The sequence below is a fragment of the Ictidomys tridecemlineatus genome, chromosome 15, assembly GCF_052094955.1.
Source record: "Ictidomys tridecemlineatus isolate mIctTri1 chromosome 15, mIctTri1.hap1, whole genome shotgun sequence".
In the NCBI taxonomy this organism is placed as follows: domain Eukaryota; kingdom Metazoa; phylum Chordata; class Mammalia; order Rodentia; family Sciuridae; genus Ictidomys; species Ictidomys tridecemlineatus.
Window position 1 is genome coordinate 49036131 of NC_135491.1, and position 13753 is coordinate 49049883.

Genomic DNA, 13753 nt, shown 5'->3' on the forward strand with positions numbered 1-13753 from the left:
GCCCACTAACATCATCACCAGAGTCTCCGAGTGGAATCTGTTGGAACTTCAGTGAGGGTTTCTCATCTTCCTCTCAGCTCAAGTGACTGCGTCTTGAGCACCCCCACCCCTGGCAAGTCCCCTCTACCAGGAACAGGGCACATCCCTTCGCATATGCTTTGTGGACCTTGGGTGGGGTGGGAGGGGCAACAGCCATCCATTTGGGGGCAAGCAGGGTATCATCTGAGCTTAGCCTGAAACAATCAATCGTACTCCCCGGGGAAATTCTCAAGGCCCCCCTGGGACTAAGCAGTAGCCTGGCGAGTAAACGCTAGCTCAGGAAAATCTGCTGAGACTGGATATATCTTCCGGAAGTGAAAGAAGATCCCAGGTGGAAGGGAAGAACTGAAGACGTTCCTGCTTCCTCATCCAAAGGACTGCTCCAGGTCTTGGGTCTTTAGCACCATCCATTTCCCTCTCTCTGCTCTGGCCTCAGTCTTTCTTCTCATGGGCCTCTTTAAGATTTCTCATGTTTAAGAATCACCCTTTAAAAAAGAAAAAAAAAATCTTCAACCTGGTAGCCCCCTGACCAGCACTCTGTTGCTCTCCTTCTTCCATAATTCAGAATTTCCAAGAATTACCCTACCTACAGGCTCCTCAGGCTGGCTTCCCATTCATGCCCGGCCTTTCCTACCCTGACTGGGGTAGCCTTCATTCCCTCCCATCAAAAGGTCTGGCAGCTTCTTCATGTCCAGCTTTGGCTTGCTCAGCTTCCTTCTCTGAGGGAGTTACAAGGTTGATCCTATCCTTTAAGCTCTTGTTTCCAGTGAAAGTCCTGTTCTTTTATTATTTATTTATTTATTTATTTATCTAATTAGGTATATATGACAGCAGAATTCATTTTGATTCATTTTATACAATTGCAGCACAACTTTTCATTTCTTTGGTTGTACATGAAATAACATTGTACCATATGTGCAATCATACATGTACCTAGGGTAATGAAGTCCATCTCATTCCACCATCTTTCCTCCCCCATACCCACTCCCCTCCTTCCCCTCCCTCCCCTTTGCCCAAAGTTCCTCCATTCTTCTCATGCCTCCCTAATTATGTGTCAGCATTCACTTATCAGAGAGAAGTTCAGCCTTTGGTTTGTTGGCATTGGCTTACTTTGCTTAGCATGGTATTCTCCAACTCCATCCATTTACCTGCAAATGCCATGATTTTATTCTCTTTTAATGCTGAGTAATATTCCACTGTGTATATAAACCACAGTTTCTTTATCCATTCATGCATTGATGGGCATCTAGGCTGGTTCCACAGTTTAGCTATTGTGAATTGAGCTGCTATAAATATTGATGTGGCTGTGTCACTACAGTGTGCTGATTTTAAGTCCTTTAGGTATAGAAAGGAGTAGGATAACTGAGTCAAATGGTGGTTCCATTCCAAGTTTTCTAAGGAATCTCCATACTAATTTCCAGATTGGTTGCATTATTTTGCAGTCTTATCAGCAATGTATGAGTGTGCCTTTCCCCGCCCCACATCCTTGCCAACATTTATTGTTGTCTATATTCTTGATAAGTTCCATTCTAATTGGAGTGAGATGAAATCTTAAAGTGGTTTTGATTTGCATTTCTCTAATTACTAGAGTGTTGAACATTTTTTCATATATTTATTGATCGATTATATATAGTCTTCTGAGAAGTGTCTGTTCAGCTCCTTAGCCCATTTATTGATCAGGTTGTTTGTTTTTTTTTTTTTGTTTGTTTGTTTTTGTTTTGTTTTTTTGGTGTTAAGTTTTTTGAGTTCTTTCTATATCCTGGAGATGAGTGCTCTATCTGATGTGCATGTGGCAAAAAATTTGCTCCCATTCTGTAGGCGGCTCTGTTCAACTCATTGATTGTTTCTTTTGCTGAAAAGAAGCTTTTTAGTTTGAATCCATCCCATTCATTGACTTTTGATTTTATTTCTTGCACTTTAGGAGTCTTGTTGAGGACGTTGGGGCCTAATTCAATGTGATGAAGATTTTCCTCTGTTAGGCACAGGGTCTCTGGTCTAATTCCTAGGTAAATGGGGAGCCCCAGCATGGTCCTCTGCTCTGTGCAGGGTGATCTTGTTTTGGGGGGCTTTCACACAGGTCAGTGGGGGCACTCCTGGGCCTGACCTGGGCCTGGGCTCCTGCACAGGTCAGTAGGGCGGTCCTGGTGAAAGCCTATTCTTCTGTCATCCTTTCTTCCCTGCTGGGCTCCTTTCTGGGCTCTCTCTCTATCCATCCTTAGTCACTCTGCAGATTTCCAATCCTAGCCTTCTCTAGGCACCAAAATAGGCACTTTGGTCCTACCCCACATTTGGCTTCATTGCTATTTACTGGCCTCACCTGATGTGGTGGGGGAGAAGGAGAGAGTCAGGAAGAACTTGCAGGTTCTAAAGGGAAAGGGCAAAAGCTGCTCTGGGCAGGGTGAAGAGGAAGGCGCCTTCTGTCCTCTGTGGCAGCACGGTCCTGCTCCTCCCATGTTAGCTCGATTCTTCTAAGATGCTTTTTCTTTGTTGTTAAGAGGCTGTCTCTTTTATTCGGTAATTTACTATGATTTTCCTAATATTTGATCCTGCACAGGGTTTCTAATGATTCTTGAATCTGTGGCCTGGGAACTCTCAAACCACTAACTTGTCGAAACCACTTGTCCTCCATTCTTTCTCTCGGCTCCCTCGAGGATCCCAGCCACACATGTGCTCGACCTTTTTGCAAACTTTTCCCAGTATTTCCTTTGTCTCTCTTGCTTGCTCTGGGTTTTGCATGCTTTTGTCTCCTGCTCCTTCACCCTGGACATTTTCTTCTGGCATGCTGTCAAGTTCACTGTCTTTCTTCAGTGAGGTCTACTCATTGTTCAAACCTCCTTTTAATTCTTAATTTTGTTTTTGTTTTAGAAAGCTACTAGCTCTTATTTCTTTTCTAGTCCTCTTCAAAATCCTCAATCTTGTCATTTCCTCAACATATTCAACCTATTTTTTTCACGTCCTTTCTGACAATGCCAATGCACAAAGTCCCAGGCACGCTTCTTCTGCTGTCTGGCCTTTGTTTTTGGTTTCTGGACACAGGGTCTTTTCTCTTTGGGTACTAGGTTATTTTTTTATTTCTTGAACATGAAATTAGAAATAATTCAAGGCACTGGAGGATGTTATCTACCTCCAGAGAGGACCACTATTTGATTCTGGCAGACAGCTCGCTTAGGAGCACTTCAAGTCTTACTTCAACCCGGATTGAGATCATTTAGAACCAAGCTTCAGTCCCTGGTAGGGCTGGGCTTACTCTGGTCCAGCCCTACTCCTACAATGGAGCCTTTCAGAGTCCTAATCAAAGGGTAGGGGAGCTACCAAGATCTCTTTTTCTTAGCTAGTTTTTGAACCCCAGTTCCCATGAGTCTGTCAAAAGTCTTGCTCAGCTTCTCAGCCACACTTTTGAGGGAAAAGCAGCTCCAGTGTTGGGCCACTCTGTGTCACCCCCTCCTCTCTCTGATCGCAGCCTGCAGCTCATGACTGTCTGGGTGGCTCGACACGCCTTCAAGCACTCGAGGTTTTGAAATGTTTTATGCAGATTTCCTGCTTGTGGGTGTTGAACTATATGACACGATTTGGTTTTCTTCTTCAGTCAATTCACATGGTAGATTACATATTCTGAATTAATTTGCTTTAGGACTAAAGGTTTATTTAGGTTTTACTTTCAGAGTCAATTTGGTCATTCATGATTTTCTTTAAAAGTAGCCACCTTATCATACGTTCAAGTTTACTGGCTTAGGGTAATTCACGCTGCTATCTCAACCTCTTCTGTATCTGTGCTTATGTTCTTGTTATCACCCCACATGGTGCTTATTTGTACACTTCTCTCTTTTTTCTTGAACAATCTTGCTAGGACTTTGGCATTTTTATTGCTTTCCAAAGTAACAGTTTCTGCCTCGGAGCCCAAAGTATCCCTATTGTATCATTGTTTCCTATCTAATTAGTTTCTAGTCCTGTCTCTTTATAATTTTATTCTTTCCACGGTGTTATTTTTCAGTTCTTTTTCTCAGTTCTTAAGGCGGATGCTTATTTTATTAATTTTGAATCATTTTTATTTTCTAATTTATTAAAAGTTATAAAAGCATTTTTAGACCTACTCCTCAAGGGTTGGCATCCAGTATTTTCATTGCTCTTTGATTCTAAAAATATCTTCTACAATCCTTTATGGCTGCTTCTTCAACCCATGGACTATTTCAAAGTGTATTTCCTCATTTCCAAATGAATGGCCTCGTTGAGGATCATTTAAATTTCTGATTCTAGAATACCGTCTTCATAGAACGTGTTCTGTGTCGTGTTTTCTTCACATTTGTGGAGCTCGGTTGTGTGGCCTCACACATGATTCGTTTTTGTCAGTATTTCTCATGTTGAAATAATGTGTATATTTTATTTCTGCACCTGTTCACTCAAGCTCATTGATCCTGTCATTAAACTCTTCCATATTCTGAAGTAGGTTCTTATCATCCCCCAGCTGCTGTATGCTGGGCTCCTACAATCTTCCAAGTGCAGGTCCTCCCCTCACTGGGCTCCATCCTCTGAACCAACCCTAGTGTGTTGGCAATGGCTTTCCAGACCAAAATGGATGCAGTAGAAGCATCCATTCCCTCCCATCCTGATGCAAGCTGCCATAAGGTGTCGGAGCTCTTACCTCATAAGCAGCTTTGCCAGTGCTGAGACTGAACACAGCCAGCCATGTTGCTGGGCTGTGTTCAAGACGGAGAAGTGGAGTAGGAGGAGGTTCAGTTGGGTATAGGGAAAAGCCCGCCCCAGGTCACACAGGTCTCCAAGACTGCAACATGCCTGAACACAGAGGAAGAAGAGCTGTAACTGGGAAGGGGGACACTCGGTTATACTGTAGGTGGTGACCAGTAGACTGGACGAGACAGGACATCACCAAATAATGACCCAAAAAGTAATGGAATCTACCTGAGGATTTCAGGGGAGGTAGAAAATCAGAGCCTACAAAACAAATTTGAAAGGGAAGGAAGAAAAAGATTAAATGTGGTTTTTATATGCCCAGTTCATTAAATAAATAAATGTTTTCTAAAAGCCTAGGGTAGAGCCAGATTCTAAACCCCCATTTGTTCCCAACAATACACAACATACACAAAACTTGTGTAATTTTAATAACTTCATGCTAAATAGAATCCTTACTCCACGGCAGTCACTCTCAAGCTGCTTATATGTATCCACACTTTTAGTCTTCAACAGTCTCTGGCGTAGTTATTAATGTCAGTACCAGTACTACTCTCCCCCACTATACAGATGGGGCAGAGAGAAGTTAAGTCCTTGCCCAGGAGTACAACTGGGACTGAACACAGCCAGCAGGCAATGCAACTAAGACTCAACACTTGGCCTATTCCAGAGCACCTGAGAGCAGGTGCAGAAGGCTTGATTTGCAGGACTTTTCCTGTTGACCCTTCAGAACAGCAGCTGTCAGCCAGGAGCGCACATCCAGGGCATTACATAGCTTTCTCAGAATGCACAGGACCAGATCCCAGCCCAATCTACAGCAGGGAAAGAACCACGGGATGGTTATTTTAGATAAAAGCCCCCCAAAGTGGTTCCTAGGCACGACTGTGCCTGGATCCTATGAGGCCACCTTTTGAAACAAAAATGTCTGTCCTCTTACTGTTTTTTACATAGTCTCCTCACCCAGTAAACTGTATAAAACCTCCTTTCTGTGTTTTACCTTCTAGATTATTGCTTCCAGCAAACCAGATCTCAAGATGGAGCCGCTAGAAAGGAAAATTTCTGTCCGGGAGCAACTAACAGTGGAGAAGGAAGAACAAAGCAAGAAAAAAAAAAACATGACCGATGTCAACTCGATTGGGGCTCCTCTTGTCCCAGAACAAGAGGAGAGTGAAGGGGACTTGCCAAAGGACTCTGAAAAGCAATTGGCCCAGAAGTTCAAGGCCTATGAGTTGAGCCTGAAGGATATCCAGGCCATCCTGGTGTTCTGGGACCGCAAGCAAGGAGTTCAGCTGCCTCACGGAGGGATGGAGGAGGTGCCCCATGAGCCCGATGACCAGCGCCAGGCTCCCTCCGGGCGGCGGGGCCGCAAGGACCGGGACCGAGAGCGGGAGCGGGAGCGGGAGCGCCTGGAGAAGGAGCGGGCCGAGAGAGAGCGCCTGGAGAGGGAGAAGGCCGAGAGGGAGCGGCTGGAAAAGCTGCGGGCCCTGGAGGAGCGCAACGACGGGGAGGAGGAGGGGGAAGAAGACCACGAGGGCAAGAAGGACCTGGGGGTGCCCTTCATCAACATCCAGACTCCGGACCCCGAAGGCTTGAACTGGAAGCAGGCCTTGGAGAATGACAGGCTCCCCAGGGTGGAACAGGTAGGAGTGGTAACAAATGAGGCAGCAGGTACCGCCACGCCCCATCCAAAAGGTCCTTCCTGTTGAAGATCCTCATCCCTTAATTTGATTCATCTCTAATGCCCCCGGGGATAAAAGACAATAATGACTTAGAGGGACCTTTGTGCATCGGCAAAATAAAATCCATAGAAAGTCCCACCGGTCTTAGTATTCTATCAAACCTCATAGCCACCCGTACAGCTCATCTTTGATGTTTTCATCACTGTGTTATGGGATGGCAAGGCAAGTGACTCCTCTACTCCAAAATCTCTTCCCCAAAAGCCTCCCACAGTGACAGAAACTATCCTATTAGATACCCTTCTCCGCCTGCATTTGTGAAAAACACCCTGGCCAGTGGAGGCATAGGGGGTATAATACCTTTTATCCATGTGTCCTGGGAAAAGAGATGTCTTTGGAGAAGGGTCTGAGGAGTTCCCAGAGGGGCAGGAAAATTCAAGTGAGGATCAGCAGGGTTCTTGACATATGTGACGGAAAAGAATTTTAGCATAAGCCAGACAAGGGCATAGACAGAGGTTTATTTAGGAATGTAGATGCCTTGGGCTGGGGATCCAATATTTATAGCAGGGCTGTATCAGGAGCCAGACTGGAAGTGAGGCCAGGATGGAGCTGCACAATTTCATGTCCATTTTCCCTGCACGTGCGTGTTTCCCTTGTTTTACAAGAACATGGGCCAAGGGCCTGTTGCTCAAGATTTCCACCTGTGCTTTCTGCATCTCAATGGCTCATGGGCGCTTCCTTTAAGATTCAGTGTATCTCTCTGTTTATCCTAAATACCTATGTCATAGGGACAGGCTTTCTTCTGGAAAGGACCAGAAAGTAAAATTTTAGGTTATAGCTCATACGCTCTGTATCACAACCATGCGTCTCAGCCTTGGGATGGTGAAAACAGCCTTCAGTAATATGTAAACAGATGAATATGGCTATGTTCCAATAAACCTTTATTTACCAAAAACAAGTTGTAAGCCAGAGTTGTAAGCCAGGGGAGAGGAGGAGCCTATGCTCTCTGACCTCTGGTTAGTTTATCAGAAACTAGGTACAATGTTTCAAAGTAGAGAATGGAGCCTGAGAAGGTTACAAATATGCAAGTGTTAGTGGAGAGTAATTCCCCAGAGGTGCAGACTTCAAATGATGTGGCCTCTCAACAAATTTTACCATAGTGGTCCACGGTGGGGCCATAGGAGAAGACTGTGGAGGACAAACCCCAGCAGCTCAGTTCACAGTTTTGCCTCAATACAAAAGAAATTGTGATTTTTTTTCCAAAAATACATCTTTTAAAAAAGACCTACAGCCAAGAACATCTCCTTGTATTGCTTTGTACCCTTCACATCCCAAGTCATAGGTTAGACTTGCTTGGAGAACCTCCTGGCTCTGGTAGTTTAATAACTGGTACCAGCAGTTCAATGCTTTCCTCACAGACATTCTAAATACTGGGACGGTGTGTGGAGAAGGAACTCCAGCTCCTGGCCCCTGGGATGAGAGGCACAGGGTGATTACATAACAATGGTTACTTGCTAGACTTAACAGGCTACTTGGTCCATAGATTGAGCACTCAATAGCATTTATTTTTGTGATGAAAACAATTAGTATGGGTGTAGCCTGCTTATTCTGATGATATTTGCATGCTGGGAAATCAATTTTCAACTCATCTGTTCTGGAAATTGCTCGTGCATTATGTATCAGAGATGACTGGGATGCTGTAGGAGTACATTTTCTCTCTCAAGGTTCTTCTTGACCTCTTTCATTTCCATCCTTTATTGCATTCCTAGAATCCTTGGTGGATTTTTTGTTTTATGCTCTATTTGACCTGCTCCCATCCTAACTTTCTTTCACCTTTGAAAGGAAAGAGCATTTAAAGTGAAAGAAAATAGAAGCATGAAATATGAACATGGATGAAGCAACTCTACACTGTCAGCGTCAGAACCTTACTTACCAGCTGGTCTGTTTATGCAGATTGGTGCTAGGCTTTGGGCCATGTCAACCTGGTTTTCGTCCTAATGGGGTTTATAGTCAAGTTGCAAAGACAGATCATTAAACAGTCACAATACAGCATGGCAAAGACTACAGAAAGTATAGGGACCTCACAGTCTGTCTAGGGTACTGAGGTCTTGAAATCCCTGCAGAGCTGTTCAGAAGTCCTTGATGCCTGTTCTTGAACCATTCTTATTGCAGGAGTGTCAGTCAAGAATGTTGAGGGATGGGGGTGGGGGTGAGCCACTCCTGCTCTCTCAAGGAGGTGGTTGAGATTTGCCCAGCCTCTGCATAGGAAAGTAATCAGGCCTTTCTTTTAGATCCTGGACATCTTGGGTCTGGGGTCCTCTGGACCACCCATCCCACCTCCCGCCTTGTTCTCTGTCATCTCCTATCCTGTGAAGCGGCAACCCATCGCCACCATTGACATCTTGAAACACTTTGTGTTTGTGACTCCACCAACGGATGAGGTCTCCCTGGTAGAAGAAAAGAAAGAACCAGACGCAGAATTTGAACTTGGCACAAACACTGTCTCTCCGAAGGTAAAGCATCTGCTGCATCTGCTGCTGGTTCTCCTGACTCTGACAGGACTTCAGAGGGCAGAAGGAAGGTCACCACCCGACGTGGCCAAATCCTGACCCTTCCTCTCCCCTCTGCCATCCTGTGCAAGCCTCCCCAGGCTGCACCTTCCCTGTATATGACTCACCCTGCTTCCCAAGAGGAGGCTGAAAATAATGGCCACTGACCTTCCAACCTTTCCAGTCCCCAGGGGAGGGTCTCGGGAACTGGTTACATTACTCTGAAGCTCAACTGCAAGAAAAAAGTAAGCAAAACTAGCTCCTTTAAAAAGATACCAAAAAATGTATTATGAAGCTAATGTGATTTACACAGTGCCTAAAAATACAAGGATCCACAGATTCCAATTCAGGGAACACAGCCAGGAAAAGAATCAGTTATTAAAGAGATTAAGATGGGAAGATTGGATATTTTGAGTAAAGTCACTTTTTATCTCCTTACCTGATACTATAATAAAATAAATTCTAGTTGGAATAAAAATAGATGTAATCAAAATAGAATCATGTAAAAATAGAAGAAAATTATTCAGAATTAGTAGAATAAATCTCAAAGGGAAATAGATATGATAGCAATAATATGATATTAAAATTATAGAGGGATTTTTTTATCTCCTGAAAACACTGGCCCAAAAGTTTAATCTCTCCACACATGCTCCCACGAACTATGTACCTCTGCAGAGAGAAAATAAAATTACTGTACTCTGTGGCACTGTCCTAGCATCTATAACCTAGTGTTGAAGCATGAAGTGTCCAGTACCACCTATGAGTCAAATCAAGCTTTTAAGCCGAATTTTCAGGAAATAGAGGGAGAAAAGGAGTAAGTTCAATGGCACTGTGAGAAGAGTCAGAACAATTGAAAGTATGAAATATACTGTAAGAACATAGATATGGTCTCTCCAAAGAGTCAGGACAATTGGGACAAGGTAGCAGGCTGGAGATTAAAGTTACTAAACTCTAGGTTCAATCTATAGCACAAAAACAAACAGAAAAAAAAGATACTAAATAGATTTAATAATAACCAATATAGAAACAAATGGTTAAAAAAGAAATGCCTGGGACAAATAGGAAAATTTTAACATGGACTGTATGCCAAATGATAGCCTGGAATTATTGTTCAGTTTCTTAGATGCTGTAACAGTATTATGGTAGTCTAGATAGTCCTTGATCTCAGGCACAGGCTGAAGTACTTAGAGGCAAAGAATTACCATCTGCAACTCACCTTCAGTGGTTCCAAAGGAAAAACAATGGATGAAATAAATAAATATTACTAGCCAGGCCTGGTGGCACACGTCTGTAATCCCAGCAGCTGGGGAGGCTAGGCAGGAAGATCACAAGTTCAAAGCCAGCCTCAGCAAAAGCAAGGTACTAAGCAATTCAGTGAGACCCTGTCTCTAAATAAAATACAAAATAGGGCTGGGGATGTGGCTCAGTGGTCAAGTGCCCCTGAGTTCAATCCCCGGTACCAAAAATAAATAAACAAATATTACCCACTGTTAAAACTAGTTATGACTGTATTAGGCCTTCAACTTTGAAAGTTTTCTAAAATAAAAAGTTAGAAATGATAAATAAAATTAAAAGAAAAAAAATTAGTCAAGAAACATGAAAATACCCCTAGAAAAATGGAAACTTCTTATTAAAGTGACATACTAAATATATGTTTATTCTACAAAAATAGTAAGAGATTTTTTTAAAACAGCATAAATCCTAAAAACAAAGAGAAGGAGAGAGGAGATGACCGGGAATAAAATATGCCAACAGAATATTGGAGATGAGATGTTGAGTGAACAAGACAGCTGGTCTCGCAATGCCAAAGAAGTTGGAAGCCCTGTTGGCTATGGGGGGGCTGAGTACTGTCAAGGGCTGAAATCCTGGTCCCGCACCCTCCCTGCCGACTTCAGGTTTTCTCTGGGGTTTCAGCCTCCTCTTTGGGGAGCAAGGTCTTATCACTGGCAGGCAGGCTGGACCCCACCTGTCACGCAGCAGCACCCACAGTACCACCACCCCAGACTGCAGACGGGTCCGGGGAATCTCCATCTCTGCTGGGGTGTACCTAAGATGAGTATTTAAGACCCTGTGCTCATTTTTAATGAAGGTCCAAGAGGAACAGCCCACCTCATCTAAGGGGGGAAGACAGAAAACCAAAGAAAAACCAGAGCAAACCCGGGAGACTCAGAAGGAAAAACGCCGCATGGCCTTCAACAGGAAGGGCCTTGCTGGGGGCCCTGCTGGGATCATCACGCCCCTGACCGACATGGACCAGAACAACTTCAGCGGGCAGCACTCTCAGGAGAAATTCATCAGGTGGGCCTCCCAGCTGCCCGAGGGAGGGGGACGCAGAAGCCCCACACTGAGCTATCACATCACCAGAGGGGAACAGGGCTGGGCTGCCCGTGGGGCCCTGTGACCCGCAGTGCTAACCCCAGCAGGGCAGGGCCTCTCCCAGGCAGCTCTCCTACCCTCTCTTGCCAGAAGAAAACATTCTCACTTTAAAAGCCTGTGTGTTGCCAGGCCCGGCACCACATCTATAATCTGAGCAGCTCCGGAGGCTGAGGCAGGAGGATCAATAGTTCAAAGCCAGCCTCAGCAATTTAGCGAGGCACTAGCAACTCAGTAAGACCCTGTCTCTAAATAAAACACAAAATAGGGCTGGGGATGTGACTCAGTAGTTGAGTACCCCTGAGTTCAGTTCCCAGTACCCAAAGTGGGGGGAAAAAAAAGTCTGTGTGGTCATTTCAGGCTGAATCACTTCCGGTGGATCGTGCCAGCCAATGGAGAGGTGACACTCCGAGTACACTTCTCTTCTAATAGTCTGGGGAACTTTGATCAAACCTTTAACTTTGAGATACTTGGAACTCGCCGCCAGTACCAGCTTTATTGCCGAGGTGTCTGCACTTACCCGTACATTTGCCAAGACCCAAAGTAAGTGTATTTTATTTCAAAAGAAAAGGTTATCGTTTTCCTTCATGGTACTTTAAACAAGGCTGCTGTTAATATTAACATAGAAGGGAAAGGGAGTGAGAAGGGAAATCGCATGGAAATGGAAGGTGATCCTCAGGGTTATACAAAATGATATATAAGAGGAAAGGAGGGGTAAGACAAGATAATACAAATGGAAGAAATGATTTACAGTAGAAGGGGTAGAGAGAGAAAAGGGGAGGGGAGGGGAGGGGAGGGGGGGATAGTAGAGAATAGAACTGACAGCAGAATACATCAGACACTAGAAAGGCAATATGTCAATCAATGGAAGGGTAACTGATGTGATACAGCATTCTGTATACGGGGTAAAGTTGGGAGTTCATAACCCGCTTGAATCAAACTGTGAAATATGATGTATTAAGAACTATGTAATGTTTTGAACGACCAACAATAAAAAAAAAATATTAACATAGAACTGGTACAGCATTCCTGACCCTTTTGTTGTACAAGGCCTCAGTGTCTCAGACATTGACCAAGAGCCTCAGAGATGGCACGGTGCCACAAGTGAGTTCCAGACTCAGTTAGATCAAGTGTAAAAGGGGAGGGCAAGTTAATTTGCTTATTTAATTGTTATGCAAATTTAAACCGATTTCATATTTGCTCTAGGATTTTTTCATCTTATAATGCAAATATGCACGCTAATCTCCATGGGTGGGCTTTTTTCTGAGCTGAACACCCCTGTGTAGTTTATGCACCACTTAGAGATTCCTGGCTGAGCAAGCTAGCGGGGCTAATTCCCTGGAGGAGGGGGCCTTTTATACATGTCTATCCAGAGGAGCCTTTTGCAATTCTCACCAAAGGGCCCCATTGAACCAAGAACTAGTTTTCCATAGAGATTCTTGGAAATTTTTCTAGCTGGGCTCACTGGAACAGAATGCCCAGTTCAGCTCTATTATCAGCCCTTGTTGTGGCAGATACCCCTGGAATATTTTCTCTGAAGTGCAAACCTTACTGTCCTCCCTTGGGGTGGGAAAGCCTTGACAAAGTTCCTCCATTTACTAGTCACGGTCTTCAGACACTTGGCCCCTTTGCAGAACAGGGAGCGCTAGGTTCTACACACATCAAGTGGTGTTGTTGAACTTCCATTCAAGTAGCTCACCTCACCTCTTCCTCCCCTGGGTTCAGAGTGGTATTCCCTCAGCGGAAGAAGGACATGAAGCCAAATGAGGTCATCTTTAAGCAGTATATTATGAGCTTGGAGAAGTTTTCCTTTGGACCACTCCTTTGTGGAAAATCAAGAGATAAGTAAGTGTTCCCTTATTTCAAAACAGTTTTCAAATGCCTGGGTTGGGCTTATGCATAGTACAAGATTTTTTTTTTTTATGTAGACATAGCTTTAGCTGATTCGATGTCAGTTAGAACCAAATCACAAATCAGGATAACTACGTTATGCTTAAACACCCAGATGAATTGAACACCACTTTACCAAATGAGAAACCCTGGGAGAGGGCCAGGTTTTGAAGAGTAGGATCAAGAGGTCTCTTTGGGATCTGTGAAGTTTGAGATGCTTGAAAGATATCTCTAGAAGCCATCTAAAGTGGAGAATAGGATATATGATTTGGATTCTCAAAGGAGAGCTCTGTCTTCAAGACAGCAAAAGCCATAGGCACAGATGAGATGGGCTAAGAGGAAAGAATTTTAGAAGAGAAGGGCCAAAGATGGAGCCCCAGAGAACCTCACCATGCACAGAAGGAACCACAAAGGAGATGAGAAAGAGGGCCAGAGCTATTAAGAGAGACCAGGAAAGGGTGGTGTCATGGATCCAGGAGAAGAAAGAAGGATCATTTTTGTTGAATGCACTGAGAGGACAGAAGGATAAAGGCATAGACA

At 44.1% G+C, this 13753-nt stretch overlaps 1 protein-coding gene across 7 annotated transcripts in view; it reads left to right on the forward strand.

Moving 5' to 3' along the window:
* Positions 1–13753, forward strand: part of Hydin (HYDIN axonemal central pair apparatus protein) — a 358781-nt gene that overhangs the window by 276002 nt on the left and 69026 nt on the right. For all 7 annotated transcript variants that reach the window (XM_078032635.1, XM_078032636.1, XM_078032634.1 and 4 more), the window contains 5 exons: positions 5730–6365; positions 8693–8914; positions 11040–11248; positions 11684–11866; positions 13049–13168. In XM_078032635.1, coding sequence (XP_077888761.1) covers positions 5730–6365; positions 8693–8914; positions 11040–11248; positions 11684–11866; positions 13049–13168 — 1370 coding nt within the window. The remainder of the gene's footprint in view (positions 1–5729; positions 6366–8692; positions 8915–11039; positions 11249–11683; positions 11867–13048; positions 13169–13753) is intronic.